This window comes from Meriones unguiculatus, chromosome 4, assembly GCF_030254825.1.
Source record: "Meriones unguiculatus strain TT.TT164.6M chromosome 4, Bangor_MerUng_6.1, whole genome shotgun sequence".
NCBI classification, from domain to species: Eukaryota; Metazoa; Chordata; class Mammalia; order Rodentia; family Muridae; genus Meriones; species Meriones unguiculatus.
The window spans coordinates 32,041,743-32,063,732 of NC_083352.1; the positions used below are offsets into that span (position 1 = coordinate 32,041,743).

At 37.3% G+C, this 21,990-nt stretch overlaps 1 protein-coding gene across 5 annotated transcripts in view; it reads left to right on the top strand.

Moving 5' to 3' along the window:
- Vps37a (VPS37A subunit of ESCRT-I) overlaps positions 1-21,990 on the top strand; it is a 36,320-nt gene that overhangs the window by 4,378 nt on the left and 9,952 nt on the right. For all 5 annotated transcript variants that reach the window (XM_060381634.1, XM_060381635.1, XM_060381632.1 and 2 more), the window contains exons 2-9: positions 9,462-9,536; positions 10,914-11,028; positions 11,728-11,828; positions 15,529-15,754; positions 16,308-16,378; positions 17,720-17,847; positions 17,931-17,989; positions 18,072-18,140. In XM_060381634.1, coding sequence (XP_060237617.1) covers positions 9,462-9,536; positions 10,914-11,028; positions 11,728-11,828; positions 15,529-15,754; positions 16,308-16,378; positions 17,720-17,847; positions 17,931-17,989; positions 18,072-18,140 — 844 coding nt within the window. The remainder of the gene's footprint in view (positions 1-9,461; positions 9,537-10,913; positions 11,029-11,727; positions 11,829-15,528; positions 15,755-16,307; positions 16,379-17,719; positions 17,848-17,930; positions 17,990-18,071; positions 18,141-21,990) is intronic.

Consider the following 21,990-nt stretch of genomic DNA (forward strand, 5'->3'; position numbering starts at 1 on the left):
TAGACTGCATATATATATATATATATATATATATATATATATCTGAGCCAAGAAGTCAGGAGATACAAATGGGAGATACATCAACTGTCCTGCAATCTTTACATATCTTATGACCAGTGAACTGAAAGAGTTGAGTTGACTGCCTGATAGATAACTTTTTGCTCAGCCAAGAAAGTCAGTTGATTCCTTAATCCTGTCAGTGTAATGGTATTCTTTTTTTTTTTTTTTAAATTTTTATTAGTTACAGTTTATTCACTTTGTATCCCAACTGTAGCTTCCTCTCCCCTCCTCTGCCAATCCCATCCTTCCTCCCTTATCTCCACCTAAGACCCTCCCCCAGTCCACTGATAGGGGAGGTCCTCCTCCCCTTCCATCTGATCCCTAGTTTTTCAGTTCTCTTCAGGAGTAGCTGCATTGTCTTTCTCTGTGGACTGGTAAGGCTGCACCCCCAGGGGATCAAAGAGCAGGCCAATCAATCCATGTCAGAGACCAGTTCCTGTTCCAATTACTAGGGAACCTACTTGGATACTGAACTGCCATGGGCTACATCTGTGCAAGAGTTCTAGGTTATCTCCATGAATGGTCCTTGGTTGGAGTATCAGTCTCAGAAAACAACCCTGTGTCCAGATTTTTTGGTTCTGTTGCTCTCTTTGTGAAGCTCCAGTCCCTTCCTGGTATTTCTATCTCCCCCTTCTTTTATAAGATTCCCTGCACTCTGCCCAAAGTTTGGCTATGAGTGTCAGCATCTGTTTTACTACCCTGCTGGGCAGAGTCTTTCAGAGCCCTCTGTGGTAAGCTCCTGCCCTATTCCCTGTTTTCTCCCTCTTCTGATGTACATCCTCTTTGCCTTTCTGAATGAGGATTGAGCATCTTACCCGGAGTCGTCCTTCTTGCTTAGCTTCTTTAGGTATACAGATTTAGTATGTTTAGCATATATTATATATCTAATATCCACTTATGAGTGAGTATATACCCTGTGTGTGTTTCTGCTTCTGGGATACCTCACTCACAATGATCTTTTCCAGATCCCACCATTTACCTGTAAATTTCATGATTTCCTTGTTTTTAATTACTGAGTAGTATTCCATTGTGTAAATGTACCACAATTTCTGTATCCATTCCTCAACCGAGGGGCATCTGAATTGTTTCCATCTTCTGGTTATTACATATAAAGCTGCTACAAACATGGTTGAGCAAATGTCCTTATTGTATACTTGAACATCTTTTGGATATATACCTAGGAGTGGTATAGCTGGATCTTGAGGTAGCGCTATTCCTGATTGTCTGAGAAAGCTCCAGATTGATTTCCAAAGTAGTTGTACAAGTTTACATTCCCACCAGCAATGGAGGAGGGTTCCCCTTTCTCCACATCCTCTCCAGCATGTGTTGTCACTTGAGTTTTTGATCTTAGCCATTCTGATGGGCATGAGGTGAAATCTCAGGGCCATTTTGATTTGCATTTCCCTGATGACTAACATTTCTTTAAGCGTTTCTCTGCCATTCTATATTCCTCCACAGAGAATTCTCTGTTTAGCTCTGTACCCCATTTTTTTTATTGGATTACTTGATTGGTTGCTTTTTAACTTATTTAGTTCTTTATATATTCTGGATATTGGCCCTCTGTTAGATATAGTGTTGGTGAAGATACGGTATTCTTTTTTTTTCTTTTTAATTTTTTTTTAATTTTTATTTTTTCTTATCAGTTACATTTTATTAACTCTGTATCCCAGCTGTATCCCGCTCCCTCATTCTCTCCCACTCCCACCCTCCCTCCCTCCTCTCCACCTTGCCCCTTTCCAAGTCCACTGATGGGGGGGACCTCCTCCCCTTTCATCTGATCCTGTTTTATCAGGTATCTTCAGGACTGGCTGCAAAGTCCTCCTCTGTGGCCTAACAGGACTGCTCCTCCCTTGGGGGGTGGGGAGGTCAAAGAGCCAGCCATTGAGTTCCTGTTAGAAATAGTCCTTGTTCCCCTTACTATGGGAAACCAATTGGTTATTGAGCTACCATGGGTTACACGAGCAGAGGTTCTAGGTTATATCCATACATGGTCCTTGGTTGAATGTCAGTCTCAGAAAAGACCCTGTGCCCAGATATATTTGGTCCTTGTGGAGCTTCTATCCTTTCTCCATCATACTAACTCTCCTTCTTTCATATGATTCCCTGTACTCTGCCAAAGGTTTGGTTATGAGTCTTTGTATCTGCTTTGAAAACACTGCTAGTTAGAGTCTTTCAGATGCGCTCAGTAGACTCCTGTCATATGTTCACTGCACATCCCATCTGTCTTTCTAAACGAGGATTGATCATCTTACCCCATGTCCGCTCAATTGATTATCTTTTTTATGTGTATAGATTTTATTATGTTTATCATATCGTATAGGCCTATATAAGCGAGTATATACCCTGTTTGTCTTTCTTCTTCTGGGATATTTCACTCAGAATGATCTTTTCTAGAGCCCACCATTTGCCTCCTTTTTGATTGCTGAGTAGTATTCCATTGTGTAAAAATACCACAATTTCTGTATCCATTCCTCCGTTGATGGACATCTGGGTTGTTTCCAGGTTCTGGCTATTACAAATAGAGCTGCTGTAAACATGGTTGAGCAAGTATCCCTTTTGTGTACTTGAGCTAAGTTTGGGTATATACCTAGCAGTGGTATAGCTGGGTCTTGAGGAAGCACTACTCCTAATTGTCTGAGAAAGCGCCAGATAGATTTCCAGAGTGGTTGTACCAGTTTACATTCCCACCAGCAGTGGAGGAGGGTTCCCCTTTCTCCACAACCTCTCCAGCATGTGTTGTCACTTGAGTTTTTCTTAAATGCAGAAAACAAAATAAGAATATTGTAGACCTGTAGGGGGCACACGAAAGAGTCTTGATTGAACAGTGGTTCTTAACTTTCCTAATGCTGTGACCTTTTAATACAGTTTCTCATGTTGTGGTGATCCCCAACCATGAAATTATTTTTCTTGCTGCATTACATAACTGTAATGTTGCTACTGTTATGAATTATAGTCTAAATTTCTGTGTTTTCTTATGGTCTTAAGTAATCCCTGTGAAAGGGCCACTAAGCCCTCGGTGGGATGAGAACCACTGGAATTGAAACATTGTATAATGAAATTATCCTAGATTCCAGTTCTAGTTCTAACACATACTAACTGCAGAGTCTCTTAGTAAAACATCCAGTTCTTCCAGGTTTCTGTTTTCTGTCTGTAAATTTAAATTATGATTCTGATGTGTAATTTTGGGGATGGGGAGGTGTTGGAGAGGAGATAGAACTCCCTATCTTCTTGAGCCTTGAGCGTGAGGCCAGTGCTCTGCCGCTGAGTTATATCCCTCCCTCTCATATTGGAGAGTTGATATTTGAAAATTAAAATAACAACTGGATCATAGTAGGCATGTGGGAAATTATATCTCATTTTGTACTCTGTAGAATCAGTGTGCCTAAAATCATTGTTTCTTAAACCAACTGCTTTTATTCAGCTTATTGTTTATGCATCTCTAACAACCTTACCTACAACTCATTTATCTTTGCCAGGCCTCCTCTTGACTTTCTTATAGAAAAAGTTTAATCAGGAGAATTAGCTAATAAGTGAAATGTCCTATTTAGAAGGGTTTAAAGTCCAAGGCAGCTAAGGAATCTGAAGTGTTGTTTAATACACAATAAGTATACTCTGTAAGTGGCCATTGTTATTTTATTCTTAGTCTTAAAAATAATAGGTTCTTGAATTTAGTGGCTTGCTCTTTGATCACCTCCCCTTGAGGGGGGAGCAGCCTTGCCAGGCCACAGAGAAAGATAATGCTGACAGTCCTGATGAGACCTGATAGGCTAGGGTCAGATAGAAGGGAGGGGGACCTCCAGGAGAAGAGGGAAAGAGGGTGGTATTGGGAAGGGATGAAAGGGGGCTATAGCTGGGATACAAAGTGAATAAACTGTAATTAATAAAAAATAAATTAATTAAAAAATAATAGATTCTTTGTAAGTAGGCCTTCCATCACTGAGAAGACACCTGAGATACACAAACATATAAAGGAAAGGTCTGTGGGAGATAGGTCCGTTGACAATAGACTTGAGTCCAATCCCTACAACCCAATAAAAAAGGTTGAGCACAGTGGTTCCTGTATATAATTCCAGTGCTAGGGATGTGGGGTCAGAAGGACCCTGTGGTTCACTGCTCATCATCTGAGCCTTCTCAGGTAGCTCCAAGTTCAGAGAGAGGCCTGCCTCAAAACACGAGTTAGACTGCTGTGCTTACAAACAATATCAGAGCCTTGCCTTCATATACGTGTGTGCTGTGTACCCAGGCACACACAAAAAGTGGGAAGACTTATTTTGATTTCACAAATTCAGAGACTTAAGGTAAGCTGTTGGCCACTGAATTTTCAGTCTGTGGCTGAAGTACGTCATGGTCATAGTCCATGACAGAGGAAATTACTCTGTCATGGAAATTACTCTCTGCTAGGAGGCAGAGAGTTGAGAGCAGGAGCCCAAATTTCTCCTTCAAATACATGTCCAGTTACCCAGTTTCTCTCTGCTAGGCCCCTCTGCAGAAGGTGCCCTGACATTCCAAGTAACAGCACAAACTATGATCAAAGCTTTCAGCACATGGGCCTTTGGCAAACATTCCAGATCGAAACGTGCAGCAAAACTATAGCAATGTCGGTCTCCATAGTCTTTAAACCATTCTTTGGTACTTTGTTTTGAACCATTGCATGGATCACAGATTTCTTTTTCATAATTCAAACCTAAACAATATCACTTTGTTGGAGAATAAGCTTTTGTATAGCTCTTGACTTACAGCTTTAAGCTTTACTCTTTGTTTAGTGTAAGGCTTTCACCCTACAACTCACTGGTTTCAGAGTAAGTCTTTATAGATTTTACTCTCAGTTCATAAGACTCAAACATTGAACCATAACAAACTTGTAATGGGAGGGTATACATTATCTTTTAACTTATTATATTATTTTTATAAAAGAATCATTTTCAGTATTTAAAGTTGAGACATTATGTTTAGTTATTAGAATCTCCAAGTTTTTTTTTAATAGACTTCATTTTTAGAGCAAAAAAAAATTAAACCCATCATGACTCTTCCAACTTTTCTTTTACAAGTATGAACATCTGGCAACAATTTTTATATAACAACATTTATATTTAGCTAAGAGTACAGTGCCCTGTGCTAGGCTACCCTCTTTCCATTTTTACAATTCTCTGTTGTACAAGGAGCTGTACATTCACATGCATTACCTAGCTACTATAGGTCTTTGAGATTAATTTGTTGCAGTAAAAAGTTTTATAAGAGGGATGATGAGATGCTGAGCACCCCATGGGCCTTCCTCAAAAAGGTCAGCCAATCATGGGCTAAAATTTCAAACTGTGTCCAAAATTAAGCTCCTTTAAAAGCTAATGTACTGTAGGTATTTGTTACCGCTGGTGAAAGATGAATAACACAGGAAACTGCTACTGAGAAGTAGAATTTTTGCTCTGATCGTTCTGAAACAATGTGGAAAAGCCACTAGAACTGGTTTATACAACTTTGGAGCCAAGGGCATTTGAAACCTGTGATGCTGTAGATAGAGCTTAGTGGGCAATCTTGGTAGGCACTCTGAAGACCAGGCTGGTAGTAGAGAAATGTAGACAGTAGAAGTTAAGCTGAGGAGGTAAGAACTGGATGCTAGATAGCTCACAGGGCATCACCAAGCAGAAGCTTGGCTGCATTGATTACACTTGGCTGGAGACTTTATGGCTGAGCTTGAAGCTAATGGAGTAGTTTTGTGGTGCATGAAATTTCAAAGCAACACAGCATTCAAGCAGTAACATGGATGCTCTTGAGAGCAAACAAATTTGGAAGACAGATGTAGAAAAATTTGAGAATAGCCAGAAAAGGAGCATATTTAAAGCTGTGTAAACAAAAACTGCCACACGTGACAGTCCCAGCTCTCAGCAGACAGAGGCAGGAACATCATATTTAAGTTAGCATAGAGGAACTACATAGCTTAAGGCCTGCCTAGAAAACATGATGAAACATTTTTTTCAGAAGTACAAACAAAATGTAGTCAAGTTTTGGTTGTTAACAAGATTAACCTCATTAAAAAAAATAATAAATCCAAGTGTTGTTCACTGGGACAGTAGGAGCTTTCCACCTCTCACTAGTTCACCCTGTTTTGAGACCCGCAGTGAGGAAGCACACAGTAGTATGTTGCACAACTGTTCACTGGATAGCAAGGTTTAAAAAGAAAAAGGAGCTTGGTCCTCTAATGTTCTTTATGACACAGGCTTCTAGTAACCTAAATCCCACACTCAGTGGGCCACCTTAGAAGCTTCACTCTTTTTCATTAGTACCAATATAGGAACCAAATCTTTGTCACGTAGGCCTTTGGAAAACATTTCTGGCTAAAATTATATCAGACTCCATGTTTTATTTTTGCATCTGAAGCTTCTTCAAGAATGTGCTTTCCGATTTCCTTTTCCTAGTTGCTAAGTCTGGGTTCAGACTTGGGGAGTCTAATGCCGGGCAGTTCATTGTCAGCATATTTAAAATATGGTACAATTTGGAGCAAGGTTTTAAGGCAACAGTCAGTCCAATCAGTTCATTTTCAGGTGCACAGTACATTAAGCTTAAGGTGTGACTACATACAGACTCTTAGTATGTGTGACCATGAGGGTTTTATAGCTAAAAGGCCTAGAATCTAGTCTCCAATTGACAGCATACAGGTCAGCAGGCCATAAATTACATGTGACATCTGCCCTAAGGATGATGGGTCATGGTCTAGGGAGGGAAGAGTCTGAGATAATTGTTTTGGGAAGTTTGGGTGACATCTGCCTCTATAGCAAAAGGTGGGTGAGTGCCTCCACAGGTAACACAATGGCCCCAGGTCATTAACAAAAACCTACTTTCAGCTTTCTGGATAGAATGCAGGTATTTGATATTTATCACCTCCATTGAGGAGACACGCCTGCAGGATTAATATTCCTGGTTCTCTTAGTGCTTCTCTCTGATTATAAAGACCTGTGTCCCCAACACACATTGTCACACTTGCTTTGAGTTTATATGTATCTTTCTGTATCTGGAGGATATTGCTTCCTTGTACTTATCAACAACCTCTGGATCTTATATTCTCCCCTAACCCCCTTTCACAGTGGTCCCTCAGCCTTGAGAGAGAATTTGATGTAGATGCCCCATTTAGTGGTGAACATTCCTTAGTCTCTAATTATTAGTCTCTGTACCTTGGCCAGTTGTAGGTCTCTATTAATCACCATCTATTGCAAATACAAGCTTTTCTGATGAGGTTTGAGAGGTACATTCATCTGTGAGTATAGCATTAAGTTCCGTGTCATTTAGCTGTTCTCCCCTAGCCATATGACCCCTCTAGCTACAGGTTCTTGTCCCTAGTAATGGTGCAGGGTATGGGTATCATGTTGTGAAGAGGGCTGTAAATACAACCTGAAAGTAGCAGGGTTTTCTGTTGTGTTTGTGCCTCTACTGCACCAGTGCACATGCCTTGCTGGCCAGTTATTATTGTAGCTTTCGGGGTTCATAGATGGGTAAGATTGTTGATTACTTTTCTCCTCCAACCAGAATTTCATGGTAGGACCCTGTCAGCCTGGACCAGCATATCGTTCTGCCTTAGGCCAAACAAGTTTATTAAAAAATACAGCATCTTACAGTTTGCAAGTGGTTGAGGTGGAGGGGGTTGGAAGTTGGGGGAGGGCATGGGATGGAAAGAGTCTGCAGAAAGCTCTCATAGTGGGAAAAGTCTGGATATCTCAAGTGTGTCACAAGACTGAGAACAGAGTGGCCTTGGGACTGATAACCATAGTCCTTTAAGACATTGGGTCCCCACAATTGGAAGTTGCAGCTCCCCCAAGGCTCTGGCTACAGGCCATTACATTCCTTCTCCATATATCAGGGACACATGAAAAGTACTGGATCACCCGGGCTCCCAACCCCTGTTGCTGAAGACACTATATACTTGAGTCATAGAACAAAGAAAAATCAAACTGATTTTGACCTGGAAGCTTTATCCCTTATGGTTAGCTTTCCTTGTGCTGGAAGGTGCTGCGATGCTATGGAAACAGAAAAGTAGCCATCAAATCTTTTACGTGTTTCTTATTAGTGACAGCCTCATTCCATAGGGTATTAGAGAAAAATGCTTATTTACATCTAGGATTGTCCATAGCTTCATCCCAACTGTGGTGGTTTAAATGAGATTGACTCCCATAGGCTCATATAAGTGAATGCTTGGTCACCAGTTGGTGGAACCATTTTGGAAGAATTAGGAGGTATGGGATTGTTGTAGACAGTGTTTCTCAACCTGTGGGTAACAATGCCTTTGTGGGTGAATGACCTTTTCATAGGTGTCACCTCTGACCATCAGAAAACATATTTACATTATGATTCATAATAGTAGCAAAATTAGTTAAGAAATAACAACGAAAATAATTTTATGATTGGGGGTTGTTGCCACAACATAAGGAACTGTATTGAAGAGTCGTGGAATTCGGAAGGTTGAGAACCACTCTTCTAAGAGGTGTGTCACTGGAGTGAGGATTTGAGGCTTTAAAAGTCCATGACAGGTCCAGTTTCTCTCTGCCTCGTGCCTGTGGATCAGTTGTAAGCTCTCAGCTACAGATACAGCACTGTGCTTACCTGCTGCTATACTCCCCCCATGATGGTCAAGGGCTAACCCTCTGAAATGGTAAACAAGACCATATTAAAAGCTGTCTTTTATACATTGAGTTGGTCATGGTGGTGCTTCATAGCAATAGAAAAGTAACTGAGAAATCAACACATAGGAATCTTTCAAAGTACATAAGATTTACATATTTGAGAGGCTAGGTTTTTTATTAAAGGCCAGAAAATACAGTAGTTCAAAAGTGAGGAAAACAAATAAGCTTTATAAAAGCTATTATTGGTTTGAAATAACTAAAAGAACAGAAAATAAGTCACTATGCATTTTGTAAGCCGTCTTTTCGGAAGAAGAGGAAATGTAGAAAGCAGCCTGCAGCCATTATTTTGCCATTCTAAGAGACATTAATCTAGACTTCTTGGTTTAAGCTCTTAAGACCCAGACATCCCTAGCTGGCCATAAAGCTGTATAGTGGCAGAGTTATTAGAACTTAGATACTTATTGACCTGTATTACCCAGAAAGCTTGCAGTTGCTTCTACTAATGATAAATTGAATATTAAATCAATATAAGATTAATTTGAGCTTCCCTTTATTTGTTTTCCTCAGCATCCTTCCCTTACACTTTGGATATTTCAGAGTATCATTGTCTACAGAATTGATAAGCCTTTCCGTCTATGGTAATTTTCTTTCTAGATACAAGTTATATTATCAGCTATCGAAATTGTGTGATTAAAATTAAAAAGTTTTAGTAGGCTATAGTATTCAACAGTTGGTTTTGATAGTAATAGTTTTATAGCATTGATCTCTTTTTTTTCCCCAAATTTTCTCATACAGTATAGCAGAAATACAAAAAGATGTGGAATACAGATTACCTTTCACAGTAAACAACCTGACAATTAATATTAATATGTAAGTAGAATTGGTTTCTATTTTTGTATTAGGTGTTATTTTTGCTTTATGTCTTAACAGCCTGATATTAATATGTGAATAGAATTAGAATTTATATTTCATGTAATAGGGACTAACTTTTTGTTTTGTTTCTTAGTTAATATCAGAAATAAGCTGTTTAAGTGAACTTATTCAGAGTAACTATAACATAAAATAATGCTCCATTTAGTGAAATAAAAACATTCATGGCACATCACTTAACACGTGGACATAGGAGGCTTATTAAATATTAGTTCTCTGAACAAACCTGCATATGAATATATAGTGCTGGCAAGTATTAAAATACATTAACCTAACAAATATGAGCTTTATGAATCTATATAACAGCTTATAAATTAAGATAGATTACACACACTTAAATGGCTACGATACAAATTCAGATTGGTTACCTCCAAAGGTCAGCCAAAATAATTTAAAATAATTTAAAAAATTTTAGCTATAAAAAAAACCCAGGCAAAACACCAAACTCTTAGCTATGTAAATGCATTCATTTTATTTTTCATCCAGTGCCAAGTTAGAGGTAGATAGGAGAGTACAACAAAATCCCAGTCTTTTTAATAACACTGTTAACAAATAATTTCCTTAGTAATATATGAGCAGAGAAGTTTAAAAGAAAATGTTCTGAGTTTTCAAAATTTGGAAAAGAGTGTTCTATATTAAACTCCTGTTAAAATATTTCATAAAGTAATCTTAATTTTGTAGTACTTAAGGGTTTAAAGTTTTTGCTATTTTGAATTAAGAACTTTTATTTTATTTCAGACCACATGATATTACTTCAGCTTGAAGAGAGAGGTTTGGTACAGTATTTAGGAATTAGAGAAATGAAGATCATAGTGCAGTCCTAATTACTTGCCTTCTTACCCCTTTTCTCTTTAGTAGTACATACATGCTGAATAATTCTAGGCAGAATTTTACAAGTGAAACACACACACACTCAGAACCAGGGCCATTATCTACTAACTAACCAGTTGTGTAATTTGCTTGATACAAGTGTGCGATCTAATTTTTAGCTGAAATTTTTTATTCAGCAAGTTGTATTATCTTTGAAGTCAATTCATTGTCTTGCTAAAAAGACTATTCTGTAATATATGCTGTCCATATTCCACATGAAAAGGAATCTATAGTATTGAATTACTGTTATCTTTTTGCCAAAACATAACCTTTTGTGTATTTCAGTCTGTTCAAAATCTATAATAAGGCACTGGTTACAAAGAATTAATACATATAAGTCAATGTGAAAGTTTAGCTTGCTTTTAAATAACTTTGTATTAGGATTATAGTCACGTGGTTTAATTATTTTCATTTGTGTTTTCTCTCTGTGTGTTACTCCTTTCCTAGATTACTTCCTCCACAATTTCCTCAGGAAAAACCGGTTATTAGTGTTTATCCACCAATAAGACATCACTTAATGGATAATCAAGGATTGTACGTTACCTCTCCTTTAGTGAGCAATGTACGTATATGCTATAGTTTATTTCAGAGTAATAAAACAATTTCTCATATTGTTATTCTAGAAATCTGAAGTGTACTGAAAATTTCATTTCGAAATTAGTAATCTTAAAAGTTTCCCCTAGATGTACTGTTAAGACTATGAATTGAAATCCGTGGATAAAATGTGGTTGATTAATGTGACAAGGTGAAACTTAAATACACCCTGAGTATTTACCTTTGAATAATCAAATTATTTTAAGTGTGAGGTGTAGGGATATTTTGGCTCTATTAGTGATTGAAAAGACTTTTAACCTGATTTGCTAATTACTAAATATTTATAGTACTGATCCTGTGAGAAAGTGTTATAAGTCATGTTGACATAGTCCTCTCTGTTTTTCTGTTTATTCTTTATTTTTATTTTATGTGTATGAGTGCTGTGCCTACATGTAAGTGCACCACATGTGCAGTGCCCACAGTGGCCAGAGGAGGGTGGCAGGTCACTTATAACTGGCAATGTTGTGAGCTGCTTGTAGATGCTAGGAACTGAACCGGGAGCCTGTGTAGAAACGTCAAGTGCCCTTATCTAGTAAGCCACCACTCCAGCCTCCTTTGCTGTTTATTCTTGCCTCAAACACTGATTTAGAATGACATTTAATCCCATGAAACTTTGTCATTCTTTTTCAAGAGGATTTTTATCATTATGTATTACTGTTACTTTCAGTTTACAATGCACTCAGATCTTGGAAAAATTATTCAAAGTCTTTTGGATGAGTTCTGGAAGAATCCTCCAGTTTTAGCTCCTACTTCAACAGCATTTCCATAGTAAGTATATTTGTAGTATGTAACTGTAGCATATATTTTCATTTTTCATAATTAAGATGTAGTTTAAAGGAACTGAAATAATGTTCAAATTTAAGACAGCTTTCTGATTGCCTCATACTTACCTTTATGCACATAAGGCCATAATTTTCAGAGGGTGGTATGTGTGTGTGTGTCATAGCTGTTTATTCACCCACCTTCTTTGTGATAATTGCTATGTGATGCTAATCATGAATTTCATTTTGGCTTTTACCTCTTGGCCTCTTATTGTAACAGGTGGGGATTTTAGCTTGTCTTAGTGAAATTATATTGTGATTTCTACACAATTTGGTGTTTTTGTTACATGACTAAATACTAGCCATTGTTGAGCTAAGTATTTTTAGAACATGTCATAACTGGCAGGCAATTTCTAGGTTCTTTGTTTAGTTGGTTGGTTGGTTTTGTGTGTGTGTCATCCCCCACCCCTACACGCTTTATCCTTGTTAGTTACACTCCATTTCTGTTACACTGATCTCATTCAGTAACTTTCCTTTGTTTTTTTCATCAGATCTTTCTTTGCTGGTTTCATATATTGAATTATTTGTTTCTTAGGTTTTATATTTCTCTTTTTAAGGTGGTCTTTTAGTTTCTTAAAAAGTACTCACTAGCAAAAATAGGCCGACATTATTTTCTGTGTGTGCTGGGAATTTATCCCAAAGTTTATGTATGCTATGCTTGCTTTACCACCGAGTGTGACTCTAACTCACTATCCTTTCTTTATGAAATTCCTTGTAAATTTGATATTACATCTCTTATTGTGCATTTTAATATTTTCATTTCTTCTAGAAATAGTATTTTGACAAATATTGCAAAATTGTTCTGTAACATAGTTATACCAGTCTTTACTTACATACACCATGCCCATCCATGCCTTTTCCAGTATGGGATATTGTCAGAATAGATCTTTGCCCATTTGTAAGCATAAAAATTTATTTATTTGTTATCTAACAGTTTAATTATACATTGTTTACTGTTTTAAAGATCCTTTTCTTTATTTTATCGAACTTAATGTTTTCATCCTATTATGAGAATAAGTGCTTGGCTCCAACTTTTTGTCAAACATTACAGTACTGCTTTTCAACTGCTGTTTATACTTTCAGCTTTAACATTTTTTCTATACTTTATATTTATTTAAACTAATCCTCCTAAGCATTCACTACATTGCTATGTGTTAATTTTAAAATTATTGTTATATAATTTATTTTGCTGTGTGGTAGAGGTAATATCTCTTTTTCCTTATGCAGATTATTTTTTTTGACTATTTTTCATGTAAACTTTTAGTGTCACTAGGAATAAATACTTCAAAAATCCATAATGAATGTTTTCTTCTAATAGAATTTCCAACTCAGGTTAATTTCTGTCATTAAATGAGATTATAGTAGTTCTACAAACATTAGTTTTATAATACAACTTAGAATATATACCAATATAAAGTGGAATGTTTTAGTAGTTTGTCACTGTCCTGCAGTGACACCTGGATACCACCTGAGTGAGGGCAGGGGGAAAGAGATAGGGTGACACAAAGAAGGACACCAAGTCTAGGCTCTAATCAAGGTGTCGTTTACTGAATGTCAAGTTAACACGTAAATAGCAGGAAAGTATAAGCAGTTTCTCATAGAGGCAATTTTTACTTAGCCAAAACATATGAGGGCTCACTCAAGGTTACACAGAACCTGCTGTCTGGTTACCATGGTTGCATGGAATTTATTGTCTAGTTTTCAGGGTCAGAGCCCTCTGCTGTAGAATTGCCAGGGCCAATCTCTGAGACACCAAGCTTTAGATAAAAATCAGGACCAAGAGGCCGAATTCCACTGCTGACGTGCACACTCCAATTTGCCATTAACTCCAAATGGGCTGCCATAATTCCTTTGTTTCGAATTAAAACAAAAGGACCATGCCTTTCTTAGACGGAGTGATTCCAAATAAACAGCGTACCCGTCATGGGACAATCTGCTTATTAGGGGACTTCCTGCCTTAGGTGAGAATTTATCAATCACTCCTTAGCCGTCATTGACTAACTGGCCCATCACACAGGAAAGGAGAGGTTAAAGCTCATTTGAGCTGGACAAGCCAAGCCCCTTCCTAGGGAGAGGGAGTTACAGCATGCTGCTGTTCAGTGGCCAAAACGATTTTGTGCGTGGTGTCATTAAATCTAGCTTGGTGCTGTTGAGTTAAGTGGACACATCTGGCAATTACATAGATGAATAGTACCAGACCAGCAACAAGAGGGGGGTTTGGCACTAAGGCCTAAAGGTGTAAGTCAGCCTTCACTGGATGAATCAGCTGCAACAGGATTAGCAATATTGTCACTCAGGGAATGATCTTGTTCCTTGATGTAATCCACCTGTTGCACTAGTCTCTTTGGCAGTCATTGAGCAGCATCTTCAGCCTTCGAGAAAACACAAACATATCCTCAACCCCAAATTAAAATGGGGTTGGGTCCATGCCATGTATTATTCAAGGGGTCTCTCCATTTAACCATGGAGGTTTTAGGGTGCCAAAAACATTTAGCTGCAGATTTGCCATGTTTGTCCACAGTTAAAAAATTCAAAATAAAAAGTACATGATTTAATTGAGCTCTGGATGAACGATGAGGATATAATTCCCCCTTTTTTCTTTTGTAAATACATCTTAATGGTGGCATGGGCACATTCAACGATGCCTCGGTTCATAGGATGTATGTAATTACGTCTTGAGTAGTTACTTAGTTTTATCTCCCAAATAAATCCATAAGCACCTTTTCACTGTTTCTTTTAGATGAGAGTGACTGATCAACTTATTATTAGCTCAAATGTTTATATTTATATAAATTTTTAGTGTTCATTTAGGCTGAAGTAGTACAAATTACTCTTCTATAATTTGATTTCTTCTCAGTTTTTTGTTTGGGTTTTTGTTTGTTTGTTTGTTTGTTTTTGTTTTTTAATTGAGATAAGGACTCCCTACGTAGCCCTGGCTGGCCTAGAACTCTTTATGTAGACAGAATGGCCTTGAACTCATAGAAATCTGCTTGCTTCACCCTAGTGCTGGAATTAAATGTGTGAACCATTGAAGCTAGCTTCTTCTCCTGCTTAAGAGAGAAAAAATACTAATTTTAAAACATTTTTCTAAAATAAATATTGATTAACTTACTGTCTGATTAAGTCCCAGGTAAATAATGATTTGCTACTCTTTAAAATATTCATTTGTGTTCACATACTAAAGTGTTTGCAGTGTTTTTAACATCATAATAGCTCATTTATGTATTTGATTTTTCTTTTAAAATTTCTAGAAAAACATTCTCAACTTTAAGGTAGATATTGTCCAACATTGAAAGCCACTTAACAACATCCACTTGAGTAAACTTTCTGGATTAGATCCTCTCATAAAGAAACAAAACTAAATGATATCACTGAAATACTGAAAACTCAATAATGAATTCTGATAGACTTTTACACAGAGCAGTGGGATTGTTTGCTTTTTAGAGCATTCTTCCTTCTTTTCATAGAAACCACACTTTTCTTCTGAGGTGTTAATAGTTTATGATTTATATAATTTAATTTAATTATGAAATCACTTGCCAAAAGACATTTCCATATGTGGACATGCATGACCATTGTTATTTAAGAATTTACGGGTAATTTGACTCCTAATATCCTACCTAATGATCTTCTCTTTCTTTCTTCAGCCTGTATAGTAGTCCCGGTGGGATGCCTCCTTACCCTTCGCAGGGTTTTCCATTTCTTCCTCCATATCCTCCACAAGAAGCTAACAGGAATATCACATCTTTGTCTGTAGCAGACACTGTTTCTTCTTCAACCACAAGTTACACTGCAGCCAAGCCGGTGGCTCCTTCATTTGGTGTCCTTTCAAGTCTGCCATTACCTGTTCCCACAACAGAATCTTCAGCATCGGTTGGTATCTTTAGGAGTCTGTATTTTGTACCTGTGAAATAGGTATTCGGAAATAATAATCATTCCAGTTTTTTGCTTGTCCCCAGCACTTGAGACTGTGCACAAAGCAGTTGTTCAGTGAAAATGAGGTAGATAAATGAATGGATGCATTTATGCTTGAGGTCAGATTTTTAAAGATGGTTATAAAATTTTGAGGATAGTGAGAAGGTGCATAAAGCACTATGTGGTTGGAAAACTTTGACAGATGCCTTGCACTGTATGCCAGATGGCATGTTTGTAAGTTGCCTGTAATAGATCTGTTTGGCTGTCATGTGGGATATACTGAACAGAGCACAAGAGCACACGATGAAAAAATATAAGCTCTCTGTATAAAAGTACACTGAGAAATAGACTGATGGGCAGGAATATATGTATGTGTGATATGCAAGGATGAAGGTGTGATAGATAGCAAAAGCACTACCAGATGCAGTAACTTTACAGTTACTTCTAGAAGGTAGATGGGACCAATCAGAAGTATAGCTGAGATTTAATACTCTTTAAAATTCTTCCTTAGATTAACCAAAATGGTTTTGGTTATAAGATGCCGGATATTCCTGATTCATTTCCAGAGCTTTCAGAACTAAGGTAAAGAACTTGAAGATTAAGTAAAATGATTTAAAAGTTCTTCACAGTTCCTTTCCTGTGGTTTTCTTAGTGGGTAAACTCATATAAATCACCTTTAGTCTGATGAATTGTTCCATGACTGTTGTGTACTAGGGATTGCTCTAGATAGCAAGAAAGATGTAATGGCTACCAAGGTAACAAGTTATTTTTTCTCATGTGTCTTGTGCATATCTTAAATTTCAAAATAGGTCTTTGTTTCTTCAGTAGATTAATATTGTGTATAGATGAGTAGACTAAAGCTATCATAATATATTAGAAAACTAATTTTAGAGCCAATATTTTATTTAAATTTATAGCAGATAAGGTGGCAGAATTCAATTTTAAGGCATTGTTTTTCATAGACTATAAGATGTGCCATGAATAAAGCATTTTCTGGTCTCTCCTTTAGTGGGTATACCATGTATCCCACTAAGGATTTATAATATCCATGAGGCTACTACTTAATAGACCAGGGTATATAATTATAAATTTTCTGTAATTTTATGCCTTTAGGTTATATTCTACCAGAATTATACAGATTAAAGCCTGTGAACAATCCTGTAATTAAAAAAAATAAAGTTTGACTTTATTTGATCCAGTATTTTAATAAATACAAGATTTTTGTTGTTGTTTTTTGAGACAGGGTTTCTCTGTGTATCCTTGGCTGTCCTGGGCTCGCTTTGTACACCAGGCTGGCCGTGAACTCACGCCATTTGCCTGTCTCTGCCTCCCTGCTGGGATTAAAGATGTGCACCCCCACACCCAGCTGAGAAATAATTTTTAAAGAATAAAGTTCCACAACAGAAATATGTGTTGCATATATCTTAACAGTTCAATATGCATTAAAAAGTTCAAGTTCCAAGAAATAAGGCTATTTTATAAAATATATTTTTTTTTCCTTTTTTTACCTACTATAAAACTTGTGAAAACACCAAAATTATGAAATGTGATCAGCTTCCATGTGTCTGTCGTCCACTATTTTTATTATTACCTGTTTCTCAAGCCCTTCTGTCCAGCTCTGTTGGGCAGCTGTGCAAATGACTCAGTCTTGCTGGGTTTCTTTTTTTTTCAAGCACCCACAATGGGCTGGGCCCTCCCCCATCAATCTCTAATTAAGAAAATGCCCTAGAGGATTACCTGCAGCCTAGTCTTACAAAGGCACTTTTCTCAATTGAGATTTCCTCTTCTTAGATGACTCTAGCTTGTGCCACATAAAATTTGCCGTCTCACAGTTCAAGCTGGAGAATTGTGAACATTTAGCTTCATGGAGAAGTTAGTTGACTGATATTTATTAACAGTTTGCTTTTTCTCTTGTGTCTCTAGTGTGTCCCAGCTTACAGACATGAATGAACAGGAGGAGGTATTACTAGAACAGTTTCTAATGTTGCCTCAACTAAAACAAATCATTACTGACAAGGAAGACCTAGTAAAAAGTATCGAGGAGTTAGCAAGTATGTTTCCCTTTGCCTTCATTCATAATTCATGACAAAAATGTGATCTGTGTTGGGAAATAAGCCAGAGATTTATTTTACAGGAAAAAATCTCCTTTTGGAGCATAGTTTGGAAAGCAAAAGACAAACTGTTTTAGATAAGGTGAGTTGCTACTGATCATTTTGAAAATATCTTTATAGATCAAAAATCAAATTAAATAGCAACTTTTAATGTTTTCTTTCAGTATGAATTACTTATACAAATGAAATCTACCTTTGAAAAGAAGATGCAAAGGCAACATGAACTCAGTGAGGTATGGCTGAATAGGTCTTTCTGTTCCTCATGGGAGCTGCTAATTACAGGTGCTTGGCCCTTCCCTTACTTTCCCTTCATCAGGGACAGTTTCTGCCTGTCTGACGTTATGAAGCTGATAACTGTAAGCATAGTGATGGTGTTTGTCCAAGAGTTTCTCTAGTTCTAAAACCGTAAGAATGAAGCCAGTAAATTAGGAAAGTAATAATATTCATAATAAAACCTAGCAATGAAAGATATTTTAAATGAAATATATTTTATAAGAGTAAACTTACACTTAAGAAAAAATAATCGTTAAAAATAAAAAAATGGAAGATGTAATATTTATAGCTCATTGCAGTAAGAAGTGTTGTAGTTAATAATGATCTAATTCCCTTAAAATTGAATTTTGGAAGGTAAAGTCAGTGTATTATAAAACAGATAAAACCACAGCTAAAAGCAGATAAAGCAGAACGAAATTTATAATGAACTTTGCAAACAACCATCCTTTAAAATAAATATAATAAAAGTTAATATTGAGCAATCATTATGTGTCTGGGACTGAAGTCACTTACACATATTTACCCAGGATTACCCCAAGCTCCGTGAGGAAACAATTACCTGATACTCTATTTTTTAGATAAGGAAATTGAATCACATTAGGCTAAATAGGTTTCTCACGGTCATAGGGATAGGAGTATTAGAGTTGGGAACTTACCCAAGCTATCTGGTTCTTTCAGGAATACCTGAAACACTCAGGACAGCACACAGGAGCTTAGTAGTTTTTCTCAGGAGTCAACATCATTCCTTTACGCTAGTCCTTAGTAACTAAAAGTAGATAGTGTTGTTTTAACTTAATAAAAAAATCATTGGAAATCACCAAGGAACGTCACAGTAGATGTTGGAAATACCTGCCTGTGTTGTCTGTCATTGCTTGAGATGTATCCAGCACTGCAATAAGAGGGGAGAGACTCACACATTGTGAAAGCACAAGTATGCAGTTGTTAATTAACAGAGTGTTAGAGACATGGGAAAACTTTTCTCATAGTTTCAGCAATTACTGTTGCAAACTGAGGTATGGAAAAACAGGCAAACTTTCATTTACAATAGAGGTGGAAAAGTACTTAGAACCAGCTACAAAAGTACTTAAAGTACTTAGAACCAGCTATATAAGTTAGGAAACTGCTAAATGACATATAAGAAAACTTATATTCTCTAGTTAAAACAGCATAGGATATCAGTAGAATGAAAGAGTATTAATTAAGATTTGATTCTTTGGACTATGACTTAAAAGTTCAGTATTTCCAATCAATCTCACAAATATGTTTTTAAATTTTAGCAGATTGGGTTTTTTGAAGTCTGAATGGATTAAAGTAGTAAGGAAGGAGAGGAACAATAACAACAAAAAAGATGAGAAAAACGTGCTTTCATCAATAGCAGAATATACTGTGAAGTCTCATTTAAAATGGTGCATGATTTTGTAGGAAGATGAAAAATAGTTGTATGGAGCAGGTCGCATTTCCAAAATAGAATTGTGTATGTGAGTAATAACTGGAAAAATTTCAGGATTCAACAAATTATGTGATTATTTATTAGTCAGAAATAGGCTTGATCCTTTATATCAATCCTCATAAAGATCATATCATACAAAGCTTAGAAAGATACTATCTATACAGCTTCAGTAGAAAATAAAAAAATCAGTTAATTCCTAGAAATTTTTAAAAAAGATTTTTGTGTGAAAAAAATGAAGGCTCATTTTCTGATTATAATAGAAAGTAAAAGCATACAGGGAAAAATGTTCACATAAATATGTAAACTTAGAATATATATGTACTAAAAATCAAATTGAAAATGAAGGTTATTTTTTTTTTTAAGAACACATGTATAATGAAGACAGCAGGGATATTGTTATTGGATAATAAAGAGCAAACAAGAAAGTAGGAAACTCAACTGTAAGTGAAAACAAATGTCTCGTAAATGATTCTGCTTTTGGGCTAAGAGGTAGAACATTTACTGAGCATTTGTAAGGCCTCAGTTACATCCCTGCCACCAACACAGTTCAGCTTTAACAGTTTTTCCTGCCCCTGGACATTTATGTACATCTGTAATCCGAACACTTGGGGAGGCAAAGGCAGGCGAATCTCTGAGTTCAAGACCAGCTTTGCTGGTCTACAACGCAAGTCCAGGACAGCTAAGGCTACACAGAGAAACCCTGTCTCTCTCAAAAACAAAACAACAACAAAAACCAGAAAGAATTGCTTGAGGTGATTCGTAGAAATTGGCCTGAGATGGTGGCACACACTCTTAATCCCCATGCTCAGGTGACAGAAGCGGGTTGATTTCTGAGTTTGAGGCCAGTCTGGTCTACATAGTGAGTTTCCAGATGACCAGGGCTATACAGAGAAACCTGTCTTGAAAAACAAAAAACAATAGTTATGTTGGTAAGACTTTGCAGATATCTTCTGACATTACTAGGAGACAAAATCTCACAGCAAACTCCCTGATTCTCTGGCTCTTAAAATCATTCCAGTGTTCTCTGAGCCTTAGCTGCCTGAGTTGTTTTGCATGTGTTTGGACTGGGCTGCACAACTCTGTATTTTGATTAGTTGTAGTTTTGTGAAATTGTCTTCCTGTATTGAAAAGAGAAGTTTCTTTGATGGTGGGTGAGGACTCACCTTTCTGTGGATTAAGGATTATGCTGGTTTAGTAAAGCAGTGGTTGTATGTTTTTTAAGAACCATAACTTTACTAGCCTGTGTAGTTGTCTAGGTCCCAGTAACAGGCATGATTCTCTGTTTGTTGAGCAGGTCTTCAGACCTTTTAGAAGCAGGTCTTAAAACCATTTGCTTCCAAGGTGTGAATGCCACTACTGCACTTCTGAGTTATCAGGACCTGCTTATTATTACTGTGGTTCATCGGCGTTACAGCTGATGCCTTCCCTCCTTTGGAAGTTTGCGTGGTGCTTTCATATCATGAAAGCTAGTCTTGATGGTGGAGCATTCAAGTCGGTTCCAGCTTAAGAACATTAAGGCCTTGTGTTTGAAGAGCATGGTGTCTTTAGCAATAAGGACTTACCTTATACCTCTGGGGCAGTAGCAGTAGCCTGTAGGGAGTCTCTTAGACATCTAACTAACAAACCAAAGAAGGATTTCCCATGCCTGATGTTGGGTTTTTGTTAGGTTGGAAGGAGTGTCGTCAAGCCATATGAATGTTAGAATACTTTTTAAAAATTTATTTTTATTACAGTTTATTCACTTTGCATACTAGCTGTAGCCCCCTCCCATGTCCCTTCCCAATTCCATCCTCCCTCCCTCTTCTCCCATGCCCCTCCCTCAGTTCACTGATAGTGGAAAAGTTCCTCCCCTTGCATCTGCCCCTAGCCTATCAGTATCAGGTCTCATCAGATCTGGCTGTATTGTTTTCCTCTGTGGCCTGTAAGGCTCCAACCCCCTCAGGGGGAGGTGATCAAAGAGCTAGCCACCGAGTTCATGTCAAAGACAGCCCCTCTTCCCCTAACTAGGGAATCCACTTAGAGACTGAGCTGCCATGGGCTACATCTGTGCAGGGGTTCTATGTTATCTCTATTCATGGTCCTTGGTTGAAGTATCAGTTTCAGAAAAGAACCATAGTATATACTCACTTATAAGTGTATATTAGATATATAATATAGGATAAACATATTAAAATCTGTACACCTAAAGAAGCTGTGCAAGAAGGAAGACCCTGGGTAAGATGATCAATCTTCATTCAAAAAGGCAAACTGGATAGACTACAGAAGAGGGAGAAAACAGGGAACAGGACAGGAGCCTACCACAGAAAGCCTCTGAAAGACTACCCAGTAGGGTAGCGAACCAGATGCTAAGACTCATAGCC